This window comes from Amblyomma maculatum, chromosome 1 (genome assembly GCF_055883805.1).
Source record: "Amblyomma maculatum isolate TAMU_Amacu chromosome 1, ASM5588380v1, whole genome shotgun sequence".
NCBI lineage: Eukaryota > Metazoa > Arthropoda > Arachnida > Ixodida > Ixodidae > Amblyomma > Amblyomma maculatum.
In genome coordinates, this window is record NC_139344.1 from 253055244 (window position 1) to 253082085 (window position 26842).

General features: G+C 47.7%; 1 protein-coding gene across 1 annotated transcript in view; it reads left to right on the plus strand.

The window, feature by feature from the left end:
* The window catches only part of LOC146206249 (kelch-like protein 20), a 208613-nt gene that overhangs the window by 158818 nt on the left and 22953 nt on the right, over positions 1-26842 (plus strand). Inside the window, exons 4-5 of the mRNA XM_084587003.1 lie at positions 5462-5633; positions 6210-6343. Of these exons, the coding sequence (XP_084443129.1) occupies positions 5462-5633; positions 6210-6343 (306 nt within the window). The remainder of the gene's footprint in view (positions 1-5461; positions 5634-6209; positions 6344-26842) is intronic.

Sequence of the window (26842 nt, forward strand, 5' to 3'; positions counted from 1 at the left end):
CAGTGAACAGTTAGCAGTTCGCGCTATGCCTTCGAGGCTTTGTTTTTTGCCTCCGACCGGCGCATACATATATGCGTTCACCGCACTGTGTGTCGCATGCAGTCTTCGAATTGATTGAATTCTCACGTCGCGAAGCATATCCAGATCGTCGCTTTTGGAAAAGCGAATTCGCTGGGCAACAGAACCAACAGAACTCGTGCTTACAACTTCATAACCTTCCCCCTACAACGGATTGGCTCTGGTTGGCTGCCGGCTTGCATCTGGCACTCTAGCCACTTCTCGCTCAAGTCAGGTCTGGCGTGATCACGTGAGATCGTAGCTATGACGACGACAAACGCTTCTACGTCAGGCTTAACAGCTGAAAAATCGTCCTTCTATCTAAAAAAAGGCTATTTGTCACTTGAAACTTTACGCGAGGGTAAGATTGGGTAAGCTGAAAGCGAATACAACAGTTTAGAACATGATATCGCGCCGAGGAATTAGCGGCGAAGCCGTTATTGCTGTGAAGCGGGCGGGCAGGGCGTCGCAATGTTGTCAACTCTACGTGCGCCAGCAACGTGAAGACGCCAACGTGAAAATCCGAATCTCACGTACGTCCGTGAAACTCCCGCGGAATCTTCACGTTCTGCGCATGCGCACTGGTCACACGTAGGCGCTTCACGTACGTGAAGCTCCCACGTACGTGAAACTAAAACTGTCTATTATAAGTGAATTTTTCAGCGTTAGATTATTGTGATACATTTTAAAGAAATGTATCACAACAATCTAAGGCTGAATTTTGAATCACTAAAGCGCGATGAAACGCCGCGGATTTCTGCTTTGCTGCGAGTGCGAGGAAGCGCCAAATGAAAGGCGCAGTACGGACGCCCGGATCGTCGCCTTGTGACGTCATCGATCATGACTGGGTGTCACGTCATGATGACGTCAGTTCAGGTTATTGTACCTGACGAATGTGACGTCGTGATGACGGCACGTCCGGTCATGGCCGATCACGTCCCGCGGTATCCCGCGGAATCTCGCCAAGAAGTGCGACACTTCTCGCGGACGGACACTCATGAGCCTATAAAGGCTTTCGTCTTAAATTTCAAGTTTGCAGAGGGCAAAAGAATCAGCCGGTAGAAAAACTGCACCCGTCTGCAGCCGTTCGTGACGACATATAGCATAGAAGCGACGCATGAGCACTTCTTAGTGGAGATATCCGACTGCCACCTGCAGCTCATTTCGATCCCAGCTAAGCCAACAACAAGAGAATAGGGTGGATTTGACAGTCTTCTTCTTGCTCGCAGCGTTGTACTGAGCATACATGGCAAAATTACTTTTGAAAAGGAATTAAATTACATTACTAATTACTTTGCTGAAAATCGCAGAAAAGTAATTAAATTACATTACTCATTACTGCTCTCCCAAACGTAATGAAATTACATTACAATTACTTCTACAGAGTAATTCAATTACTTTGAAATTACTTTCTAGTTTCCATAAATACAAAAACTAAGTAAAGCTATTAAACAAAACAACAACTTGTTCTCCATGAGTATTTTAGTTGACTATATTTTGTCTCCTTTTGCCAATCCGTTACGCTGGCTTCGGATTGCAGCATGTCGTTCCTGCTTTCGCGCACTCTACTTCGTTGTCTATTGAAGGAGTGATGGCACATATTAGTAAAAGTAATTTCGAGAGGAATTAATTACTTTGCTGCGAAATTACTACCAAAAGTAATTCACTACATTACTAAATTACCAAACTGAAAAAGTAATTCATTACATAACAAATTACCAAGCAAAGTAATTAAATTACAGTAATTTCACTACTGTAATTCAATTACTGCCATGTCTGGTACTGAGCATCTATGCGAGCTGACTAGCACACACTTGGCGACCACACTGCCGTACTTGTGCGTTGTTAAAAGAAGTAAAGATTGTAGTTCTGAAATATCGCCTGTCTTTTTGTGCGTACTTACCAAGGCGTAATGTGCCTGTTATTGCCGTAGCTTTTTCTGCCTTGTGTGAGCAAAAAACTAAAACAATTTAACTCAGCGCATGCAGCACGCAGAAAACCGGTATCGGCGGCAATTTATCACTGCGCAATGAAACTTAACACTGTCTGATTTTTTTTTTTTTTTTTTTTTTTTTTTTACATCTAAACCATTACACTAAGTGCGCTAAATCATCAGCCAAGGAATATCGTGGCAAAAAGACCGTTATGAGGAGGATATCAAATGTAGTGTACAAAAGTAAAAAAAGAAAACATCGACTTCTTGAAGAATTTTAGAACTATGCAGACTTTTCACGCAAATTTATCGCTGTTCACTGTGCGTCTTCTCCCGTAGAAACAGTACTGCTAATTAATCGCCACCACCTCAAAAAACCTCACCCACACTTGGAAGTGTCCGGAATGAGCGTATTGCACACATACACACAATTATTACCTGTCTGCTTTCCTTCAACGTGGACAGTTTGCAAGTCTTGCACTCTGTCGCCCGTTGCGCAGAGTGACATCACCTTCACGTGCCAGACATGTTGCAATGTTCTTGTAAGTCATAATTTTTTCTTATTTATGTAGATTTAACCCTGATATGAGATTTTATTGCGGAAACAAGTTGCGAGCATTAGCTCCATGCGAAGCACTGCAAATTATTTTCGAACAGAACAAATATATTTATTTTCTTTTATTCCTGCATGCTACATTTCATTCAGAACTGTAACAAAGCAACCGCGCTGGCTACCTGGTCTACGTTATACATAATGGGACCTGATAACAAGCACAATAGCGCCAGGAGAAGCACACGTGCCCAGCTAACCAACACGGAAACAGCAGGGGAACGAGTACACTGGACTGCGCCAGGCGAAGAGTACAGGGCAGCTCGGTCCTCCTTGTGCTCCCGTGTTAGCTCGTCGGTCATGTTATGTAATAACCGTTCAGAACGTTCACACTCCTTAGAAGGAAGCACGCTCGGCCGAGAAACCGTCCTTACATCCTTTCCGATAAGGCAGAAATGTATCAATAGCCACGTGTTTATTGCCTCATTCGAAGTTTTACGTGCATGCTATCGACTGCATATCTGCGCTCAGGCTGAAGCCATTTAATCAGTGCGCCCAATTTGAATATGCGATTTTTTTTTTTTTTTTTGCTTCAGCAACGAAGCGAGGACAGTTGTCTCACTATAGGCGTCTTTCTAACGTACGGGTACTGCTCCGAGTGCGTTTTAACTGTGCGCTTCTGTGAACGTGAGGTATCCGTCGCTCTTGTTCCGTGGACACCTGAACCGCGCCGTAAGGGAAGGGAGGAAGGTGGGAGTGAAAATGGAAACAAAGAGGTGTCGTACTGAAAGGCTTCAGAATTATTTGGACCACCTGAGGATAACGTGCACCGGCATCGCACAGAACAAGGACGCATTTACGTTACGCCTCGGTTGAAACGCGGCTGCCTCGGTCGGGTTCCAACCCGTGTACTGCGGTTCAGTAGCCGAGCCTCTTAACCGCTGGGACGCAGTAGTCGTACTTTTTGTGCACTTCGGCTTATTAGTGGCCTACTCTTATTCAATTTCCCGCGGTCATAAATAGTTAAAAGAATTTATTAGCATCCTCCTCGGTATAAACTTCCTGGTCGCATTTGCTACCTAACGACCGAACTGTGTTGCAGCACGTTCAGACCTGAGTTTGTTTTCTGTCAGTCTGACACACCGCTTGCGAAGAAGAACACCGCGCTACCGCCAGAAATAAAAGAGGTGAGGCGTATTTCTTGCATCTGTGGTAACGCTGAGTTCTCGTGAAAAGGGCTTCTTTGAATCGGTTTTTGCAAGTCAGGGTAACGCGTTCCTCATCGTGCTATGATGTTGAGGCGACGCCCACATTTAAGAGCCGTCATCTCCTATAATGGCGACCACTAATCAAAGCGAATACTGGAGCTGCAGTTGAGTGGGATTCTTTTCATGTAAATCTCAAGTGGGAATGAACTAGTTGATTTCGTTGTCGGTCCCGGGGCTTTTCGTTCGAGAAACCTGAATTAGACATGCCCTAAAAGGAGTCGTTGACTGACTGACCTTCCTTCATGAGCATGATTAGCACAATTGAAACAGATTTCGTCTTATTCCATTCGATCACTCCTGATGTGTGCATTTTTATGAAGCTGCCCACTTTAATTTAGGTTTCTTGCTTTATTGTTGATGGAGTCTAACGTCTTACGACTCAGGCTCTGAGGGAAGCCGTAGTGGGGGGCTTTGAAAATTTTGGCCACCTGAGGTTCATTAAATGTGCACTGACATCGCACAGTACAAGATTGCCTTGCTTTTCGCCTCCATCTAAAAGCGGCCGCCGCTGCCGGGATATTTCATCCCGCATCATTGGGTCCAGCAGTCGAGCGAGCGCTCTAATTACTGATCAAACGCGGTGGGGCCCAAATTAGGTTGTATGGCTATTAACAAATGCACAATTAAACGGCGCACACACACACGCACGCGCGCGCGCACACACACACACACACACACACACACGCACGCACGCGCACGCACGCACGCACGCACGCACGCGCACACACACACACACACACACACACACACACACACACACACACACACACACACACACACACACACACACACACACACACACACACACACACACACACAAGAAAATATGAACGAAAATATTTCTTTGCAATTATTGAACAAACCAATTTATAAATAGCAAAACAGGCTTTGTCGCCCCCGTCGCCCCATAAAAAAAATGTTGCTCTGGAACTTCTAACAATCGACAGGCAAAACGTTCGCTCTCTATGGAGGCGCGCTGAAACTCCCGAGCTGCTCGCCATCTACCAGACTAGTCGCAAGTTAAGGAGAACCACCTGCGTCAGCGCCACTTTCGATCTCTCGAGGTCCGATGGTTGAACACTATGCACAATACTGTGCATCTTACCGCCGTATGCAGTCCATATAGGCAGCGACTTCTGTGGTGACCGTCCAGTCGTTTGTATATTACAGTATGACAACACTATAATGCCTCGATATTTCTTGAATCGTGAGGTAATTGTAGAGTGTGCGTTTATATTTATTCGAGAGATGGGTGTTTGGTCCTATGCAAAATAATGCGGTGGGAGTAAGACTGCACGGTTGGTGGTACGGCACTTGCAGTTTTCAACCCATGTTCTTTTCAAAGGTTTGCTGTTGCTTGTGCCTAAGGAACTGTCTGCGTTATCGACCAAGTAATAGTGTTTGAGATACGTACAAGCATACACCAGGCTGTGTCGCACACTAGTGCCGGGCGTTGTTTACTGCAGATGAAATTACATTAAAATCTCAGTAGTGGTAGCTCGTACGCGCCTGTCTTTTCGCTATTGATTGTTGCATGAATTTACGTAATGGTTGTAAGCTCACACGAAAATTGTTTGTTGTTGCTGCTGCTCGCGTTACATTGATCATGGATTACATTTTCAAAGTACAGCATCGTGGTGTTTCGTCTTCCAGATCCACCTGCAAGACAGTACTGTGTTCGAAGCTCTCGCCCTCGCGCATGAGCTGGGCATCGAAGAATTGCGGCAAAGTTGTGAGGACCATGTGACCAGCACCATGTCCATCCACAACGCGTGCATGTTCCTGGCTTCCGCACTGGCCATGGAAGACAGAGTATCAAGCTCAGGCAAGTTCTGCCCATTTCCCAAGTAGTACGTCTGTAGGTGTTTGTTTTTCGTATATTTATTTGTCCTCCCAATCGCTCTCAAGCCCAGAGCACTAAAATAAACGATGCGTGAACTGCTGATGACGGCCGGGTTACATTGTTGAGCACTTTGGAGCCGCCAGGTCTAATGAAAAGTGGTGTTGCCGTTGGCGATGGCCGAAACTTAAATTTGGTAAATGCGTGAGGTGGCGTAAAAGCGCTGATAAATATTCACCAGATCGTCACATCCCCATCAAATATATCCACTCTACACCATCTTGTAGAGTGGATGTTCTTTGTCGGATTTGTAAAAAAGCATCGCACAGAAATGCTTTCATCCGCTTTCTGCATCTGAGTTTCTAGTTTTCATCTCTTTAGAGCGTTTTAGTAAACAGTGGAAATGAGACGAGTTTTTGGCATTCGCTTGTTATCTGTGTAAGAATATACTGCACGGCCGAGATTTAGGAATTCAAACTCTGACTTTCGTGGCGTGCGCAAGAGACCGGAATTGGTGGCTATCAAATGTAAAACGTGGTTCGACCACTTTTTCCTCCTCAGGTACGAAAGGCGGGAAATCATTCGTGGACAGGTGTACCGCTTACGTTGGCGAAAACGCGATGGAATGCGTCAAGACGAGTGCGTTCTTCAATCTTCCTAAGGATGCCCTCATCCACCTGGTTTCTTCGGATTACGTGAGTTGCCTGCCTCCGGCGCCGTCTGTTTGTGTAGTTCCTCATGATATCCGTTTATTATAGGCTGAGGATGGTGCCCTCTGTCACAGGGCAGGGACATTTTGGTACAAGATACAATTTGCGGCGCCATGCTGAGCCAGATGCATTAAATTGACTTTGCGCCAAAAAGGCAAGGAAAGTTCGAAGGGTTTTTCTTTTTTTTTTTTTTTCGCCCCGCGTGTTACGGCTTTCAGGGGCGTCAGAACATTCGAAATGATTTGCGACAGCGACGGCTATTTCATTCGCATCGCACATAATGTGTATGTTCGATGAATGCGAATATTCGGAAATCACGGGAATTTTTTTTTTTTGTGTGTGTGTGTGTCTGAACTCGTGGCCAGTGATCGCAGATTTCAAAAGGCGTTAACTGGTTACAGCATTTCACAGCTGTCACGTCAGTTAACTGGCTCATCTTTCGTGGAATTGACATGTGGCGTCAATGCTAGTTAGGCAAGAAAGCGATGCTTTGACGGCATTGAAAACCGAGGCACCAGCTGGTGAGATGGGGTGCAGCGCGGCACACGTCGGGTCACGGCGCAATCAACGAGTGGCGATGAACGGCCAAGGAGGTGAACGGGAGCAACTCCTGCAATCATTTTCAACCACTGACCATGAGAGACACGACACCTGCGGAACACATCTTGGAGGCATCACGTAACGGATAAAACACATACGCATGCGCTTCGTCGCTTCGTGACCGCTTTAATCTTACACAAGTTTTGATTTGCTTTGGTTTACGGGAAGGAAAGAAGCCAACAGTCGGCGAGGCCAAGGAAAGCATTGGGGATGGTACTTTGTCTTTTTTTTTTTTATTGTTTACTTGGATAAGCACGGAAATTAGTAATGTAATCTGTTTAGGGGAAAGATAATTAAACACAAAGTAGAAGAAACGGTTTACGGGGTTTAACGTCCCAAAGCAACTCAGGCTATGAGAGACGCCGTAGATGAGGACTCTGGAAGTTTCAACCACCTGGGGTTCTTTAACGTGCACTGGCATCGCACAGCACACGGACGCCTTACTCTTCGCCTCCATTGAAGAGTAGGTCAGAGAAGTAACTCAAGTTACTGACATTCTAGTGGAAATCAAGACGAAGAAATGGGCAAGGGCAGGACATGTAGTGCGAAGAGGGGATAACCGATGGTCGCTTAGGGTAACAAACTGGATTCCAAGGGAAGGAAAGCGTAGCAGGGGCGGTAGAAAGTTAGGTGGACGGATGAGGTTAAGAAGTTCGCAGGGGTGAAGTGGATGCAGCTAGCACAGAACCGGATTAACTGGAGAAATATGGGAGAGGCCTTTGCCCTGCAGTGGGTATAGTCAGGCTGATGATGATGATGATATCACCGTTGAGTACAGTCTAGCATATACATACAGAAGGAGGTCGACTGTATCGGGACCTTAATTTGAGTCCTGAATAATGTGCGTTACTACTACTACTTCAACGTCGTCGTAGTAGTAATTGTCGGCACCGCATGTTGGAAGTAATCGCGGAGTGCGTAAGATAAATGTATCGTGGTATTTTGTGGCTGCAGTGATAAGTGGTTCATTGGTGTGTGATAGGAGATGACGAGTCAATGAAATCTGAAAATAATTGATTTATTGATGAATTAAAGAAAAAAATGGGAAAAATTTGCAAAATGGAATTCAAAAGTGCCAAACTGCTCAGAATGAAAACCAATGTTTAATTATGTAATTAGGAAAATTTTGAGAGTGTAATTGTACAACAATTTAAATATTTGAAACAACGAGAAATCGGTAAAAGGGGTATTCAAAGGTAGTGTCAAAATGTTCAGAATGAAAAGCCAATGCTTGATGATGCTGATTAAGAAAAATGTAGTAAGTGATCAATTCATTAATTGAAATTATTAAATGAGAAAATGTAGAAAGGGACATGGAAGGTGTCAAAATGCTCACAATGGAAAGCCATTGCTTGATGATGATAATTAAGGAAAGCTGGAGTGTGTAATTGATCAACTAATTGAAATAATTGAAAAAGGTAAGTATTGGGAAGAGGAGCGTCCAAAGGTGCCAGAATGCTCAAAACGGAAATCCAATGCTTGCTCATGCTAAGTATCGGTTACAAAAAGTAACATGAAAGATAAAAATAAGGAGCAAGAAATTAAAAAGCGAAAAAACATCGTCCGTGTGTGTGAAACACCATCGCGTCATACCCGGTGGAGTTTGTGTGTCCCCCGGTGTTGCATCAAACGCAAACAGCGCGTTCCGCTGAACGTGCTCTGGGGCTTAGCTTTAGTTAAGCCCGGTAGGTGCGAAAGCAATAATAGCATGGCTACGCTATAGTTCAGCTCGTAGTGTAGCCAATTGTGGTGTACCATGTTGACTGTACGATTAACACAGGACACACATTGGAGTTTAGTATTGTTTAGCTTTATTGTTTATACCTACGAAGACACTTCGGTGATCACTGAAGTAGTGAGACTTTGTCTTCACACGAGTAATCACATAGCGATCAGACTGTAGAGGGGGACCTTCTGGTCTTTAAGGCTCGCTCGACACGTTCTACACACCACAACACTTCGCCCCATTCTGGATAAGCTAGTTGAAAAGTAGGATACATGAGCTCGCTTACCGGAGTCAAGCAGTCTTTATGCCACAGGCGATCACACACCGAGCACACACTTCCGAAGGGGTTACTCGTGCATCGTCTATGAAATTCACGCGTAGCCGAGTCAAATTCACCAACACTTCTCGCATACTCTAAACGTCGTTGCTCTTCCAAGTCCCCCGTTGCCACAGTGAAACCAGCCTTCACAAGTGACGCTTCCCGTCTCTTTTTCAAACGTACAGCTCGTTCTTCCGACGTCTTTTCTGCACGCCGTTTCCTCCGGGTCTCGTTATACATTACTTGTCGAGCAGCACGACCACGAAGCTCCTTTTCAAGCCGTTGTTGCCGTTCCTCTTCTGTTTCCTGAACGCGTCGTTGCCGCCTTGTTGCATTCCAGCATTCCTGACTGCTGCTTGAACACGTCGACAAAGAGTGTTCACTGTTCAGACTGTCCATTACAGTGTCGTTTTCCTCCTCTTCCTCAACTTTGAGAGAAGAGGTGACAGCAGCGCCTCCACTCGGTAGCAGCGCGGCTCCAGCTGCAGCGCGCCGTGCCTACCGACCGCCGCCACCACTCGACGACTCGACCTGGTAGCCCATCTCTCGCAGCTGGTATGACGTCACAGCCATCACGTGACTACGCCGTGGCTACGCGAAGGGCTGAAAATGGGAGCAGTATTGCTTTCGCAATAAAAAGCGGCGTCCGAGATTACCGGTAACGTCATCGCTCGCCGCCATATGGTCGAGCTCGGGAGACTGGCACACGCTCGTCTGCTTCGCTCGGGGAGCTCGCTTACGGGTCAGTTCACCAGCCGTGCCTTCGCTTGCCGGTGCTTGTGTGTTAGTGCCGAGTAAACCGACCAACTTAGCTCTACCAACTTCTGTGAAATTTTTGGTGGAGCTTGCTAGGTAAATCCCATGTACGAAGAGCTTCTGTGTGCCTCCAACGTCCAGATACGCACCGTGGACACACCTGTACACAAGGCGAGCCGCCACTTGCGAGGCTTCTTGCGAGGCTTAGCTCCCGAGTGTGGTGCTCTTGCCTCTCCACTGCGAACCATGACGACCACGGCAACAAGCCAGACCCTTCCACTTCCCGTGAGTGCCCAGCTGCTGCTCTTCTATGCTCCGCGTATGCCCGCGCCGTTACATGGCGATAAATTTTTGAAGACGTTGACTGGCTGACCAGCGACGACCAAGTCGCTGCGTTTAATGCGTGGGACGAGGAGCGCAAGCTGCGAAATGTTTATTTTGCTTTTGAAGACGCCGCCAAAATGTAGTTCGAAAACCAAGAGGCTACCATCACCACCTGGCAAGATTTCCGGCGGCAGCTGCTCGGAACGTCTGGCAATGATGCAAAAAAAGAGATGGCTGAACTGGCTGTACAGTCCCGACGTACCCTTACAAAAATGAGCGTGTAAAGTATGTGTTCCAGTTGTTTACTTACGTAAAGTCAATGTCTCACAAAAAAGAACACACAAATGTTGTTGATATCCAGTCCACCTATCAAATAGTGGCACTCCGAATTGTTGACTGGGTGTACTGATGCTGTTGACTGACAAATTGTATTGAAGTTGTTGACTTAGCACAGGTTGTCAACACAGCACTAATTCTGCGATTAAAGACATTGAAGTTGTTGACTGAGTGTGTTGCTGTTGTGGAATTTACAAGTTGTATCATAGTTGTTGACTGCACACAAAATGTCAACCTTGCTGTAAAATCATCCTACGTCAGCTATTGTACAGTAGTATAGTAACCAAGTGACGTATATGTAAATGGTTTAATTTATATGAGGCAGGTCTGACCAGTTATCTTTTATTAAATGTCTGACCAGAGCATTTATTGGAATAATGTGACATTATTTGAACATAGCCACAAAGGATTGCAGAGTCAGAAAACCACACACTGCAATGCCATACCAATATACCAGCGACTACAGGGTTACTGCTGTTGTCAGATGGGAACGGGGACTGACCATCAGTGAATGCGTGCCCTGATCAGGAGCCACAGGCCGTCTTGTGGTGCAGCCTGACTCCTACCACACGAACCACATTACCCGGAACAGTTGTATACCGAATTTGGTTTTAAAGTATAACCCTATGGTTGGTGGTATACATATAAAATTACATTTAAATAAAACCTACACATTGAGTACTTCGAATTACTAATTAAAACGTAAACATATCAAATTAGCGACCGAATCCTGGACAGCCGAAACCCCCCAAACAAATCCGATTTTACTTTGGGACGTTTACTAAGGGGGACATAACTCGGTAACGGGCAGCCGTAAGTAAACGGGAGTGGTACCAAACGATTTGTCGTGATGAGATCTATTGCAAACGATGTATCGTATATGTGAATCACGTGATCATAATTTCTCCATTAGGCGGCGCTAGACGGCGTATGCATGAGAGATACCAGTGGCCGGGTGAATAAATCGGCGGTGGAAACTAGCAAAAAACGACTGGAAGTGACATAATGTTAGTAATCTAGAAACAAAAATTTAATAAATAGACTGATGGTTTAGTTAACCAATCTAAATCAATAATTAAGATATAGGGAGAAAAATGAGCATGATAGCTACTGCTACCACCCCGTTTCAAAGGGGACGCTCCTATATTCCATCCATTCCATCCATCCATCCATGAGTATATAGAGCTGTCTTCTCTGGAGCTCAATTTTTTTTTCAGCATAATAAACGATAATTTACTTGTTAACAGACTATAGCATTGAAACTGATTCTATTATTTTTTTTGCGTAAGTAAAATGCGAGAAAACACAAACATCTGTTATCATTTGCAACGCATTTTTGATTTTTTATGCAAGAAGGGCAAAATGAAATAATCATGGAAGCAGGCTAATCAGCAGACAAAAAGCACTGAAGAAAGAGAAAGATAACTATCAGGAAAAAATGCTAACAGAGTCAAGCTATGAACTAAGGTCTCTGAGAATTTTTGAAGATCATCTGTATATGCGTCAGCCAGTCAACCCACAGTTAACAAAATTTACACACATGTTAGTCAACAACTATGCTGTTGACTAAAGGTAAATATCCATTTCGTTTACATTTTTCGACCACAGTCAACAACCTCTGTGGAAGCTGTTGACTCCATAAGTTTTCCCACAGTCTGTCAACTCTTTGTCAACGCTCATTTTGCAACCTGCCTCACCTGGCAAGATTTCCGGCGGCAGCTGCTCGGAACGTCTGGCAATGATGCAAAAAAAAGAGATGGCTGAACTGGCTCTACAGTCCCGAGCGTAGCGGCCTAATGAGAGCGTTGCTAGGTTCGTGGGGGATATTACTCGGCTTTTCAACCGTGCGGATCCATCCATATTGAAGTCAAAGAAGGTGCGCCATCTTAAGCGAGACGTCAAGGAGCAGCTCTTCGTCGGCCTTGTATGTGACCATCCAAGCACTGTAGCTGATTTTACGAGAGAAGCGACAAGCATGGAGCGTGCCCTACAGCAGCGATTTGTGCATTTTGATCGGCCTATGAACATTACTGCTGTGAAGTTCCACTTGCCGATGTCCGGGAGCGATGGTGAAGCTCTTCTTGAAGAGCTGCAAAAGCTGCTCTCTCTCGAGCAACACCCGCGTGTTGGAGTTATTTCGGGTGCTGTGTGAGAAGAGCTCCGCCACTAGCCTGAGTCGCTTTGGGACGTTAAACCCCACAAACCAACCAACCATCAATGCCATCAATGCCGTCCCCCAGCCAAATGTGCCATCTGTCATGACCTATAGCGACGTGTTGCGCACCCCTGCACCGGCATCCTGCAATCCCGCTCCTCCCGCTCGTCCTGCACCCCAATATCCAGTGTCTACTGGTGTACGTGGCACTCGACCGCCCGTGAGAAAAGCATACGCGTGGCGCACATCGAACAACCTACCCCTGTGCTTCCACTGCGGCGAAGCCGGTCGCTTACTGTGCCACTGCACGTACCGTCGGATGGGCTTCCGTGGATTTTCACCGGATGCCCCTCGACCGCGCTATGGTGAACAACGTCGACCAGTGCCTCAACGACAATGGCCTACCTGCGTCTTTACCGCGAGCCAGTCCAGGTCACCGTCCTTACGACAGTTCTCTTCATCCGGCCGTCAATCGTCCTTCAGGCAGTCCCAAAGTCCGCGCCGCGAAAACTGAGGACGGCGACCCTCGGGGGTAGAGCCGCCGTCGACCAGCATAACGACCAACATCCTTCACTCGCCGATCTGATCAAACAGTCCGACCTCCGACCCTCCGCTCCGACAAGCAGTCCGACCACTGATGCGATTCGCCACCGTCATGTGCGACAGCCGACGTGGCCGCAGTGTGATGCGGCGAACGCCAGTGCATCAGAAGCAGCGAGCATTTCGGCCATTTCAGCGCCGTGCAATCGGCTGCCCAACGCTTCCTCCCACGAACATGCTCCGACGTGTTAGAACTACACGTGCCGTCATGTGTGTGTGTGCGTGTGTGTGCAAACGCTGGCCAAGCCCGGCGCGCGAGGGAGAGAGCGTCGCCCTCGCTCGTCAACAGGAGGTGGAGGAGTTTTTGTCGCGCCACCGTGACTGAGTCATTAGAGCTTGCTCTAGCATGAATTCTTTTCCATCTAACTGACGAGCGTATAAAAAGCAGCAGTTGTTCCCGCTGCGAGAGACTTTAGAGAGACCACGCAAAGACGACGCCAGACGCCAGGCTTTACGAGCGGGTCAGTTTTCTCTCCGGGCTTAGCTTCTCAGCCCGTTCTTAGGTGATGTTTTGTTAGTCGACGCCTCGTGTTTGCCTGGACCGCTGACGCCTTCCGCCGAGCCACGGAACCGCAGGACAACGCTACCGATGGGGCGTCGAGCTACATCTAACACCACCTTCCGACGATCACAGAAGCTTTCGTCCGACGCCTCCAATCGACGCACCGAACAACCAGCCAATCTGACGACGTCCCGACGATCACAGTGTTCCTTCGACGCCGCAATTCGACGCATCGAAGGACCCGTCAGTCCGACGACTCCTGGTACGGTGCATTTGTAGACGGTAAGCACCTTTCTGCTGAGATGCCGATCATCGTTGACAAGCACCACACGACTGCCCTTGTAGATACCGCCTCTGAATTTTGAGTTATAAGTCCTGGCCTTGCTACCATTCTACGCAAATTCCAGACTGCTTGGAGCGGAGCGCCGATACGGACAGCTAGAGCGCACGTGGTGACGCCGCTCAGAGTGTGCGTCGTTCGAGTAGAGATACGCCGCGTAACATTCGCCTGTTGCTTCGCGGTGCTGGTAGTGTTCCAAGTACCTGATCCTCGGCTTTGATTTTCTTCGGGAAAACGGCGCAATCATCGACCTCTGTGACATCATGGTGACTTTTTTCACCCAATGCGCAATTTTCTATGACTGTGCACCAGGCGGCCGGCCAGTTTTCTGACTGTGTGATGACCTCTACCTCCACGCTCCAGCTTGCTTATTATTCCAAAACCCTCCCGCCCTTCAAGGCATCGCGGAAACGAACGTGAAGTTAGTAGAGACTTTTAGTTTAGCGCTACCGCTGCCGCCTACCGCGCGAGCGTCAGCACGTATGCGCAGACCACCCCGAGAGTGACAGATGGCGCCACGTCCCTGTCAAATTTCAGCGGACTCCGCACGGAGGGACCAATCAGCGCGTGCTATGCTGACGGCGCGCGGTAGCGGTAGACGGCCGCGATAAGCGGCAATCGCGGCAGCGGTAAACTAAAAGTCTCTATACTCCGTTCCATACATCAAGTGCAACACTGCGAAAGCTAGAGCCCTTGTTCGCGCTCCCGGCATCCGTGATGAAAAATAGTACCTCCTCTTAACGAGAGGAAATAATAGCTGCTTTGTCTGCAAGCTTAATAAATTTTACATTTGCCATCAACTCCACAAAAACACATTTTTTTGAGGAGAAAAGATCGGATTCGGTGAGTTTGTATGTTTTGTTTGTCGTTCTCGTTTGTGTCGTGTTTTCGCTGCCCCGCAACCCTGCCAGCGGTGCCCTCCACGCAGCGCAACGCAGCGATCTAGACTGCCCTTTGGGACAGCTTTTTCTATAAGATCCGCACTGCAAAGATGTCCAGGCACGCGAAGCAAGTTATTGCAAACGTGTATGCTCGGAATAGAGTCCGTTTCCGCAGAAACCACTCAGCCACGAAACGAGCGCGTAGTGATACGCCTCTTTTTTATTTATTGCGGACTACTTGCGTAGCGTTCGCTGCGTTGCACCTGATGTATGAAACGGAGTATAGGGACCGGGCGCCCGTTGTATGGCGCCACCGTCGGGATGGATGAATGGATGGAATGGATGGAATATAGGAGCGTCCCCTTTGAAACGGGGTGGTAGCAGTAGCTATCATGCTTATTTTTCTCCCTATATCTTAATTATTGATTTAGAATGATTAACTAAACCATCATTCTATTTATTAAATTTTGTTCCTACATTACTAACATTATGTCACTTCTCTGCTTTTAAGCCACCAATCTTCCAGTCGTTTTTGCTAGTTTCCACCGCCGGTTTATTCACCCGGCCACTGTTATCTCTAAACCCCAGAGCTTCAGGAACAGTGATTGCGCCTGCACCAACTTCCGGATGGATACCATTACATTCGAGTATAATATGGGCAATTGTTTCACTGGAGTTTCCACATACAGCACATGCGTCATCTCCATTGTGAAATTTCTTTTTGTAGCTGCGTGTTCTAAGGCACCCTGATCTAGCTTCAAAAAGTAGGGAAACCACTCAGCCACGAACCTCTTGAGTTATCAAAGAAATCTTCCTTCCTGATCTGCATTTTCCACTTTCGGTATAATTCCACACTCTGCTTCTTTTCCATCGAATTTATCCAATTTTTACCTTCTGTGTTTTTCACCTGTTGCTTAATGCTCTTTATTTCTCCGTCCTTGCTGCTAGCATACTTACTAGTTAGTTTCCTAGTTCTTTTCCTCCATTGTGAGTCAACGCTTTTTAGGTACAGGTATTTAAATACTTTAGCTGCCCATCTGTTCCTGTCCAATTTCCTCAGGGGTTCCTCATATAATATTTTACTCTGAGCTTCTCGCACTTCGAAAGATGCCCAGCCCATATCTCCCTGTACCGCCTCATTTGTAGTTTTGCCGTGGGCACCTAGTGCTAATCGTTCAACAGATCTCTGATTTGTTTCTATTGTCGACTGTACCTCTGATTTTAGGCACAAAACCGCATTTCCGAAAGCAAGTCCGGGCACCATAATTCCTTTCCAAATACCCCTCAAAACCTCATACCTATTGTATCCCCACAATGCCTTATGCTTCATTATCCCGGCATTCCTTCGCCCTTTGGCCTTAAGTGATTGCTCATGCCTTCCAATGTATGCCAATCCTTCGTTTACCCATACCCCCAGATATTTATATTCTGCTACTCTAGGTATTTCAAGGCCTTGTGTTTTAAGACCCTGATCAGTTGAGCCGTTGAAAATCATCAGACCCGACTTAACTGCGCTGAAACTGAAGCCTAGAGCGTCCCCTTCGTCTCCGCAATACTTAACTAGAGTTTGCAATTCTTCCAGACTCTCAGCTAGCAGCACAATATCGTCTGCATACATCAAACCGGGGAGGCGCTGCTCTACCGCCTTTCCACCTAATCTATATGACAGGTTAAAACCTAGGTTACTGTCTTGTATCCTCCGTTCCAGGTTTATCATATAAAGCCTCGGCGGAACAGCGCCGCCCGCGGCGGAGTGCCGAAACAGCGGAGTGCCAAGGCAGCTGAGCGGCGCAGTCGTTTCCGTTCTGCGAGGCGTTTTTGAGCATGTCCCTACCCGTCGTTTTGCGGTGTGGCTTTGAGAGCTTTGAGCTGCTTTGAGTAATCGCAAGGAATATTTTTTGACCGGGAAATCTTGAAAAAGAAAAGGGCCGTCCTCGGCAGGGCGTGCGTTTTTTTTTTTTTTTTTTTGAAACCGCCCGGCGCATGGTATTTCTGCTATATACTCGAAAATGCCGCGCGCGTGATTTTACCATGCGCTAGAAACACCTTCGTTAGGCACTTGTTAAGACGACTTCGAAGACGGGAATTCCGCCTGCACTCCGCGTCCATCTTATATAACGTCTAGTCGAAACCTGCCTGAAGATCAAATAGCGCCGAGCCGTGTAGCCGTGGCGCCGTAGTAGTGGTGGTAGTTGTAATGGTCAGCGTTCATGTAAATAAAAAAGATGCTGCACCTGTCTTTTTTGGTAATAGCTAGGCTCAAACGGTTCAGAGTAGAATAATAGCAAATGACATTCCAGTTTCAACCTTGCAACGAGAGTAGTAAAAGGAGAAAAATTAACAAGCAAGACAAAAGTAGGATCTTATTTATGGTTGGAATAGCAAACACACATATACTTCCAGGACTTCCTGCACAATTACGCTAAAATAGCTCACTGAACCCGGCCTTGAGACTATCAAACTTAATCATAATATAAACCAAATGAGTAATACCACCTCAGCATCATTTTTCCATATACGACAATGCTCTTGTTGAACACGTCAGAGCTGCTACATATAATTGACTTAGAAAATATTATACCTTTCTCTCGACATGCTGCGGAGGTTGTGAAAAGAAAAAAATTAAATTTCCTGCTATCAGTGGCCCTATTTTTAGGATGCCTGTTATGATAGAGAGATCTGTAGTGTTTGGCTTTTGCTTATTTAGGCGTTCTCTCAGCGCAGGAAGTTCAATTCGATTGACCGCACCTGCCTTGAACATCTGAAAGCAATAGTCCAATACTGTCAAACTGTTAAATAAAATCGAAAAAAATATCACACACACAGTGTGATGTGTTGTAAGATAACCCACCGACAACTAAGAGAGCGTTCTATTGTTAAATAAATCCCTCTGATGGCTCGTTCGCTAAGGTGTTCTACTTTCTCAGCGTACCACGAACTTGCGGGGCCGATACCTAGCTGACCTCGATACCTGATGAGTGTGAGGGGACACGACCATGTAGGTAGTTTTCTATTTGCACGTAAAGAAATCCGGATAACTGAAAGCCATTCCTTTTACAACTTTGTCACAGTAGCTTGCCGGACTGCTGCTAAATCTGTTTACATTGGCCATAGAAGCAATTTCTGAGAGAGGTAAAACGGCCTTGTCTTACTACGCCACAATCAGGATATCTCACGTTCACTAAAACGCCGATGAGAAACACATGTATTTAGGCGGGCCAGGAAATGGGCGCTGCTGAGAAAATACGTAAAGCCGTGTTAGGTGCAACGTGAATGCGAAAAAAAAAAAAATTCCTACACGGCCTTCGAAATTTAAAAAAAAATGCTACGTTTACGCTCGTTTCCACAAATTAAATTGTATTTTTTTGTTCGAATTTTATATGAAGCCGGTAGCAGATTTTGTGACCATGCGGTATTGATTGAGTTGTGAAATGAGTGATTTTATTAGGCGAAATGAACATGCCACAAACAAATGTTAACAAATTCTAAGAGTATCAACGCAGAGCTCTCAGCGCATTTTCATTGGTTGACGAACGAAAAGAGAAAAAATGGCAAGATCATGGTAATAGGAATTGTTCATGTCTTCTATCTGCTCTTTCTGTTAAGACAAAAAAAGTAAATTATCTTTGACTATGTCAGTGAAAGTAGCTGCACAAACGTTGTCTCTGCCCATCACTGAAGATCGTAACGCAGCCCGAACGACGATGGTGGAGCTGCCTTTTCTTTTTCCGTGCTGGGGTGGGTTTTCTTGTACACAGACGGGGAATGCTAGCGTTGTAACTTACGCTGTTGGGTTACTTCGATTTCTAATGGTCAATAAAGTGGCTACCGATGAAGGAGTGCGGCTTCGACTCCGAGACTCTCGTGCCGTCACTCCTGGGGAACAGAAGGCACAGAGCATCCGGTAGCAAGCGGAATTTTAAAAATTCGGCACTTTCCATGACCACACAGTAACCAAATACGTGGATTCGTGCCTTTGCCATTCAAAGAACCATGCTTAGGTCACCCGCCACTCATGCTTCTGTGGAAACCCGTAGAAATGAATCGACTTAAAAGCGTCCGACGAGTTTGCGTAGCTGCCAGTGGATCCAACGACGCACCACGTTTCGCCAGCCTTGTTTGGCCAGACTTCATTTCACTCGACATATTCACACAACTAGCCCAACTTTCTGTTCTCTTAAGGATATATTCACGCACAACGTCACCTAAACCTTAGGATTTCTAATTTCCACACAAACCAACGACAAACAGCACGCTCCAATGCGCTGGCAATGAGCCGGCGCATTCCAGCGATTGAGCCATGCGCAAAGAGGCGGCGCCACCCGTTCAGCTGTCCGGTCCGTCTGCGTCGCACGGGGAGTAACGTCGCACGGGAGTAACAAGTGAGCTGAACTTCTCTTAACAAACTTTAGCGCCGAATATCGCTATTTATCGCAAGGTGCAGCCGTCGCTTATTTTGATGAAGTCAGCGAGCCCTGCGCCCGCTGCGCGATATCGCTACTGGTCATACAGTTCAAACTGACGTGAATCCTGACTTGCCTCTTTAACACGAACGCCGCCTTCAAGCAATTATTGACTCTTACCATGACTGCTTTGCCGTCATTTAAGAGGTTAAACAGACGTCAGTAGCAAAGCATCGCTTCGGCGACACCCCTACCGAGTGTCGCCGAAGGAACGCAAGGCTTTTCTGACGCAGGTTGATGAAATGCTCCGAGATGACATGATACAGCCGTACACAAGCCCATGGGCCTCGCCAGTTGTGCTGGTCGCCAAAAGTGACGGAACGCTTAGATCCTGCGTCGACTACAGGAGGCTCAACAAAATTACGAAAAAGGACGTCTGCCCGTTGCCTCGAATCGACGACTCGTTCGGCCGACTCTACCACGCCCGATACTTTTCATCACTTATCTATGCAGTGGGCACTGGCAGATAGAAGTCGATGAACGCGATCGCGAGAAGACCGCGTTCATTACTCTTGAGGGACTACTAATTTAAAGTGCTTCCCTTCGGCTTGTGCTCCACTCCTGCCACCTTTCAAAGAAGGATGGACATTGTCCTAGCGGGTCTCAAATTTCAGTCGTGTCTCGTCTACCGCCTACCAGTCCCTGGCGCTCAACATCATGGAGTTCCTTAAATCTGCCCGACTGCAAGGCCGCAGAATAATGTATCAATGTATCCCTGTGCATTGCGGGCTCCGTGGAAATGAACAGGCCGATGCTGTAGCAAAAACATTACAAGGGTTCAAGGCTGCTGAACCAAATATTGAGCGAAAGTATTAGATGCGGGAGACGGAGCGTTCTTCTCTTTTTCTTCTTCCTCAGCCCACATATAAAGCCCCGCTTTAACCAACCCATATGAACGTCCCTTAGTGGCCTATAGGGGTAACGTGAATGCCAGGGTCTAGCAGGCTGATTCTGATATAGCCGTCCCATGTGAAACGAGAGACCCAAGTTGGCAGCTCCTGCCAGCCCGTGTGTCACGTGGGGTGTGACGTCACAGCGTCACGTGGGTAAGACGTAATTGCGGCCGGGTCACGCAAAGGCTTGAAAGTGCGAGTAGTATTGCTTTCGCAATAAAATTGCCTTCAGCAGTAGCCTCCGGACATCTGTGCCTTTTCTGAGGTGCGGATACCACGTGCCTTCTTATGAACTGTATGAAGACTGCGACAGCAGCTTACTGGGCCCAACCAGATGCTCTAAACATCCGTGTAATAATACTCGATCCAATACTGTTATTTTACATTTTATGCTCCATGTAAAATCCTGCGCCATCATGCATACTTGCTACATAAACTTGGTGTAAATGTAGCTTTCACGCACAGGCATTTAATTGGACAGGCAGACTTCCCGGAATATATATATATATATATATATATATATATATATATATATATATATATATATATATATTGTGGAAGAAGGCCAGGTCGAGACGGCAAGGTCGAGACGGCAAAGCAAGGGATGCCGTGTCTGGCGTTTTACTCCGATGACAAAGCCCAGGCGCGCGCCGGAGCCGGCGCCGCCGGACGATGATGATGGTATGTACAAATGAAAGAGGAAGATCATGGAATGAACAAATTAAAGAACATCCACGGAAGGCTCACACAATCTGCCCGGGGGGTCGGAAGCGGCCAGCCTGGCCGCTCCTACCTAACCGATGCATCGCGGCGCACAAACGGTTTCAAGCGAGACGCATGAACAATTTCAGTTCCACGGTAGCGTCGATCAGCTGGGGTATCAACAGGCGTCACTGTAATTCACTGGGGAAGTTTGGCTTATAACCTCATAGGGACCTACGTAGCGGTGGTGGAATTTGTCACTAAGGCCAGGGGTGCGCAATGGTGTATAAAGCAGTACTTCGTCGCCAGGACGATAAGAGACCACGCGATGCGTAGAATCATAGCGAGTCTTGCGGTCTTCCTGGCACGCTGCCGTGTTGAGGCGGGCAAGATGACGGCATCTGGCCACACGAGATAAAAAATGGGTAGGTACTGATGTGGAGTAGTCGGACGTAGAGAAGAAGGAAGCGTCGAGAATGGTAGTGGGAGGACGGCCATAAACGAGGAAAAATGGAGAATAACCGGTAGTCCGTTGTACAGCTGTGTTATAGGCGAATGTGACGAATGGTAGAATAGTGTCCCAATTTCGATGATCTGGTGTGATGTACATTGATATCATGTCCGACAAGGTGCGATGAAATCGCTCAGTCAGACCGTTAGTCTGGGGATGGTAGCTTGAGGTTGTCTTAGGAAGGGTGGATGACGCTTGAAGAACTTCGGCAACGACTTTCGATAAGAAGGCTGTACCGCGGTCACTTAGGAGCACCCGAGGAGCGCCATGACGCAATACAATTGATCGCAAAAAGAAATTTGCTACTTCTTCAGCGGAACCAGTCGGTACAGGTGCTGTCTCAGCGTAGCGTGTGAGGTGGTCGACAGCTGTTATAATCCAATGGTTACCGCCATCGGAGAGAGGTAGGGGACCATATAAGTCGATGCCGACTACGTCGAATGGCGTGGCGGGAGAAGGAAGAGGTTGTAGAAGGCCAGCGGGCGAAGAAGTCAGTCGTTTGCGACGTTGGCACAGAGGGCAGGATGCGACGTATTTGGCAACGGTGGAAGATAAGCCAGGCCAAAAGAATCGTTTTCTCACGCGGTCGTAGGTTTTGTCAAAACCAAGGTGGCCTGCAGTAGCGTCATCGTGGAGAGCCGCCAGTATACGTGGGCGAAGCACACGCGGCACGACTGGGATCCAGCGAGTTCCATCAGGGCAATACACGTAACGGAGTAGGATGCCATCTTCGAGCTTGAAATTGCGAAGCTGTCGGCGAAGCCTAGCATTGGGCGGGTCCGAAGCGCCGACAAGGCGGTCGATGATAGGACGGCAGTAGGCGTCAGCTAATTGCTGCGAGCGGAGTGCGTGTTTGTGCTCAGAATTGTCAAAAGAAACTGTTGTGATATGCGCCGGGGGAAGAGATGGTCGGCTGTGGTCAGAGGTAGAAATGCGTTGCGAAGAAAAACAGCAGGCTGATTCCGTAAGTGGGCAGCGAGAGAGAGCGTCGGCGTCTTGGTGTTGGCGACCAGATTTATAAGTGACGTCGAAATGGTATTCTTGCAGGCGTAGAATCCAGCGGCCAAGTCGGCCTGTCAAATTTTTGAGTGAAGACAGCCAGCAAAGAGCATGGTGGTCGGTCACAACTGTGAAGTGCCGACCGTATAGATAAGGGCGAAATTTTTGGACAGCCCAGACGACGGCAAGACACTCCTGCTCGGTAATGGTGTAGTTTTTCTCAGCTGGAGTCAGAGTCCGACTGGCATAGGCAATCACTTTCTTACGCGATGTTGCATCATGCTGCAGAAGTACAGCGCCAAGACCGTGACCACTGGCATCGGTGTGCAGGATAGTTGGAGCGCTGTCACTGAAGTGGGCAAGAACAGGATCTGATGTGAGGGCGTGCTTTAGGTCATTAAAAGCAGTTTCGCACTGTTCCGTCCATACGAAAGGGCTGCGTGCTTTAAGTAGCTCATGAAGTGGTGCAGCAATAGTTGCAAAATGCCTTATAAAACGCCGGAAATAAGAGGCGAGGCCGAGGAAACTGCGCAAATCTGTAGTCCGTTGTGGACGAGCAAAGTTCAAGACCGCGATTATTTTTTCAGGATCTGGGCGAATGCCGTCATGGCTGACCAGATGTCCCAATATTCTAATTTCCTTCTGTGCAAAGTGGCATTTCTTGGTGTTGAGCTGAAGGCCTGCCGAAGCGAGACAGGTGAGGACTTCATTCAGGCGCGTGAGATGGTCATTAAAGGTTTCCGAAAAGACAACAATGTCGTCCAAGTAACACAAAGGGGTTCTCCATTTTAGGCCACGAAGCACAGTATCGATCATTCTTTCAAATGTGGCTGGTGTGTTACAAAGTCCGAAAGGCATAACATTAAATTCGTAAAGGCCATCGGGTGTTGCGAAAGCGGTTTTTTCTTTGTCGTCCTCGTGCATAGGTATTTGTTAATAACCTGAGCGGAGGTCCAAGGTCGAGAAATATTCGGAGTCTTGAAGAGAGTCAAGGGCGTCATCAATTCGTGGCATCGGATATACATCTTTGCGGGTAATTTTGTTGAGGGCGCGGTAAACAACACAAAAGCGTACCAAGCCGTCCTTTTTTTTTTAACTAACACTACTGGAGAGGACCATGGGCTTGTTGAGGGACGAATTATATTGCGATGGAGCATGTCATTTACATTTTCTTCAATTACTTTTCGTTCAGAGAGGGAAACCCGATAAGGCCGTATATATATATATATATACACACAAACATGGTTTGCTGGTGATTAATAGGCCAAAGTTAAATATTCAAACAGGATGTCACACAACTTTCCTGATTATCTGTTTTATTCTAACAACAGTTTCGGACAGTGTACCATCCTTCTTCAGGGTAGAATTGAGAATCCTCAATTCCAATTGACATTCTCAATTCTACCGTGAAGAAGGACGGTCCACTGCCCTAAACTATGGTTAGAATAAAATATATAATCGGGAAAGTTGTGTGACATCCTGTTTATATATATATATATATATATATATATATATATATATATATATATATATATATATATATATATATATATTTATTGCCACCTGGTGTCCCAGATGTTTTTAGGTGACACCTGGTAGAAGAGGACGCCGAAGTTGTCTCGCGTGCTGTGCGCGGAACTTTGCGGAACTATATATATATATATATATATATATATATATATATATATATATATATCTCTGTGTGTGTGTGTGTGTGTGTGTGTGTGTGTGTGTGTGTGTGTGTGTGTGTGTGTGTGTGTGTGTGTGTGTGTGTGTGTGTGTGTGTGTGTGTGTGTGTGTGTGTGTGTGTGTGTGTGTGTGTGTGTGTGTGTGTGTGTGTGTGTGTGTGTGTGTGTGTGTGTGTGTGTGTGTGTGTGTGTGTGTGTGTGTGTGTGTGTGTGTGAAGGAAAGAAGCCAACAGTCGGCGAGGCCAAGGAAAGCATTGGGGATTGTGCTTTGTCTTTTTTTATTTTTACTTCGGTAATCACATAAATTAGTAATATAATCTGTCTAAGGGAAAGATCAACACAAAGTAGAAGGAAAAACAACGTGCCGATGGTGGGGACCGAACCCACGACCTCCGAATATCGCGTCCGGTGCTCTTCGAACTGAGTTACATCGGCCGCTGTCCCACCTGCTACTTTCTTGGGTATTAATGTTGTCTGTATACGAACCCTCGGTTCGTATACAGACAACAGGTGTTGTCAACACGTGTTGTTTCTTTGTTCCCAAGAGCACGGCCCGCAGTGGTCGGCGTGCGCTCGGTAGCGCACGCGATCACTGGGTGGGGTCGGCGGTTTGGACTGTCAGCCGCGATTGAGCGGGGGAAACATATTTATACCCCTATTAAAACCCCACATCTCGCAGCCCAACATGGGGCCTGATCTTGGAACATTGGACGACTGTTTGTTCGGTTCAAGGGACGTTCTTTGTCCGGACAAGTGCTAAGCCTAGAGTGAATTTTGATTGCTAGGCCCTGCGGCATGCTTTCTTGAGTGCGAGGTGACTTCCGCTGCAGCATGTTTGAACTTTTCGGCATGCTCAGCGCATTTTTTTGTACACTTTGGATAACTTCCTACAGTTTTAGGACAACGTGGTCCATTTCGAAGGAGCGCGAGGCGCCGGCCTGAAGCGAGGGAGTACGGAAGCCGCGTGGCCTGGGGCCACGGGTGCAACAACGATCGAGCTTGCTGGTATTGCAGCTCGGCACCGGGCGTTCCGACACCGTCCAGAACGATGGGCGTGACCGCAAACCTGCTTAGTACAGTGCGTGGAGTAGGACCATCCCACCTAGCTGATGTCTCCTCGCGCGGCTGTGTGCGCGTAACCCTTTTCCCAGTTTTTTTTTTTTTTTGATGGCGGTCTTTGTCATAGTAGTTGTTAGGCCTAAGGCTTTCGTAGCTGTCTGCGCCACGCCAGAAGAAACGACCGCCAGGACCGTGCTGTTGTAAAGCGGGAGCACATTGCTGCTCACTTGCTTTTTTGTTTTAGTATCCTCGCGCGAACTGAGCACTCTCGTTCAACTCAAGAAAGTGCTTTGTTCACTTGAACTTTGCGTTTGCACAGCCGCATGACGCGTTTTGCTAGCGAGGTTTGTACGGAGCCATGAGGCCCGTGCGGACGCCGTTGCTCCCTCCTGTGACTTTCGTTAAAGGCATGCGGAGAGCGTTCTGGCAGTTATGCAGATTCACCGGAGCCACCCAGGCTTACTGGTCTCTGCACATCGTCTCGCTGCCGCCTGCTGCGACGGAGGTGCCTGTATCCTGTTCGGCACATCCCCCGGGGGCAGCCGTGGCGAGACCAGTCAGCAGTCACACTGGCTGCTGCTACCCTGCAGGCGTGAAGGTGCAACCGCGACGCCTTACACGCCATTGCAGAATTCTGGCCTGCAGCTTTCAGCCGGCCTCGCGGACCTTGTGTACACGAGGTCCATTTCCCGCGATTCCTTTTGTGCGCCGTACCAGCACCTGGCTCGGCTCGGTACCCTCTCTGGCGGCGTTTGCATCTGCCTTCCAGACAGCGGCGCTACCTCTACGGGCTCCCAGCCGCAGTTTTCGACCGGGGCCCACTGCGTACCGACCTGAAAACACTGAACACGTGACATGCCAGCCATCCTGCGGAGGCCTTCACGCAACCGTCGGTACACCGCGGAAGTCTGCGAGGGCGTCGGTGCTACCTCTGCTGGAATGTCCTGCCTCGAGTGCAAGTTCATGAAGACATCTCCATAGCATGTACTTGCAGGCGCGTGGGCCAATTCAAGGTTTGGGGAATGGGGGGAACGATTTCCCCTCGTTCTCCTTAAAGTCGGCTTCCCCCCCCCCCCCCCCCCCCCGTGGTAGTTACTCTAGCTATCAAGAGATGGCGCCAGTGTCGATGGTTAACGTTTAACTATCGAGAGACGGCGCCAGCGTCGTGGCACCGCTGGTCGTCATTGAGCGCGCGGGCAAAGCAGGCTCTTCGGCGCCGGAAACTCGATGTTAGCGGACGTTGCTTGCGGCACTCTGCAGTCGCCGGTAGGGCGAAGCCTTGCGTGACTTTTCCTGCCTGATTGCCCTGTCCGGCCTCGAAGCTTATTCCCTGACTTAGCGGGCGAACATTCGCCCGTAGCCTTGCTGGTGAGTCGGACGACCTAGATTCATTAGCATGTTTTATTGCCATCTGGCGTTGTTGTTATTGTAGCAATAAATGCCTGTTTGTTGTCAGCAGGTCTTGTTCCGTTATTCCCAAGAGCACGGTCTGAAGTGTTCGGCGTGCGCTCGGTAGCGCACACGATAACTGGGTGGGGTCAGCGGTTTAGACTGCCAGCCGCGACTAAGCGGGGAAAACGTAGAAGTAGAAACACCGCCTCGCATACAAGAGGACCATGGTTCGAATCCC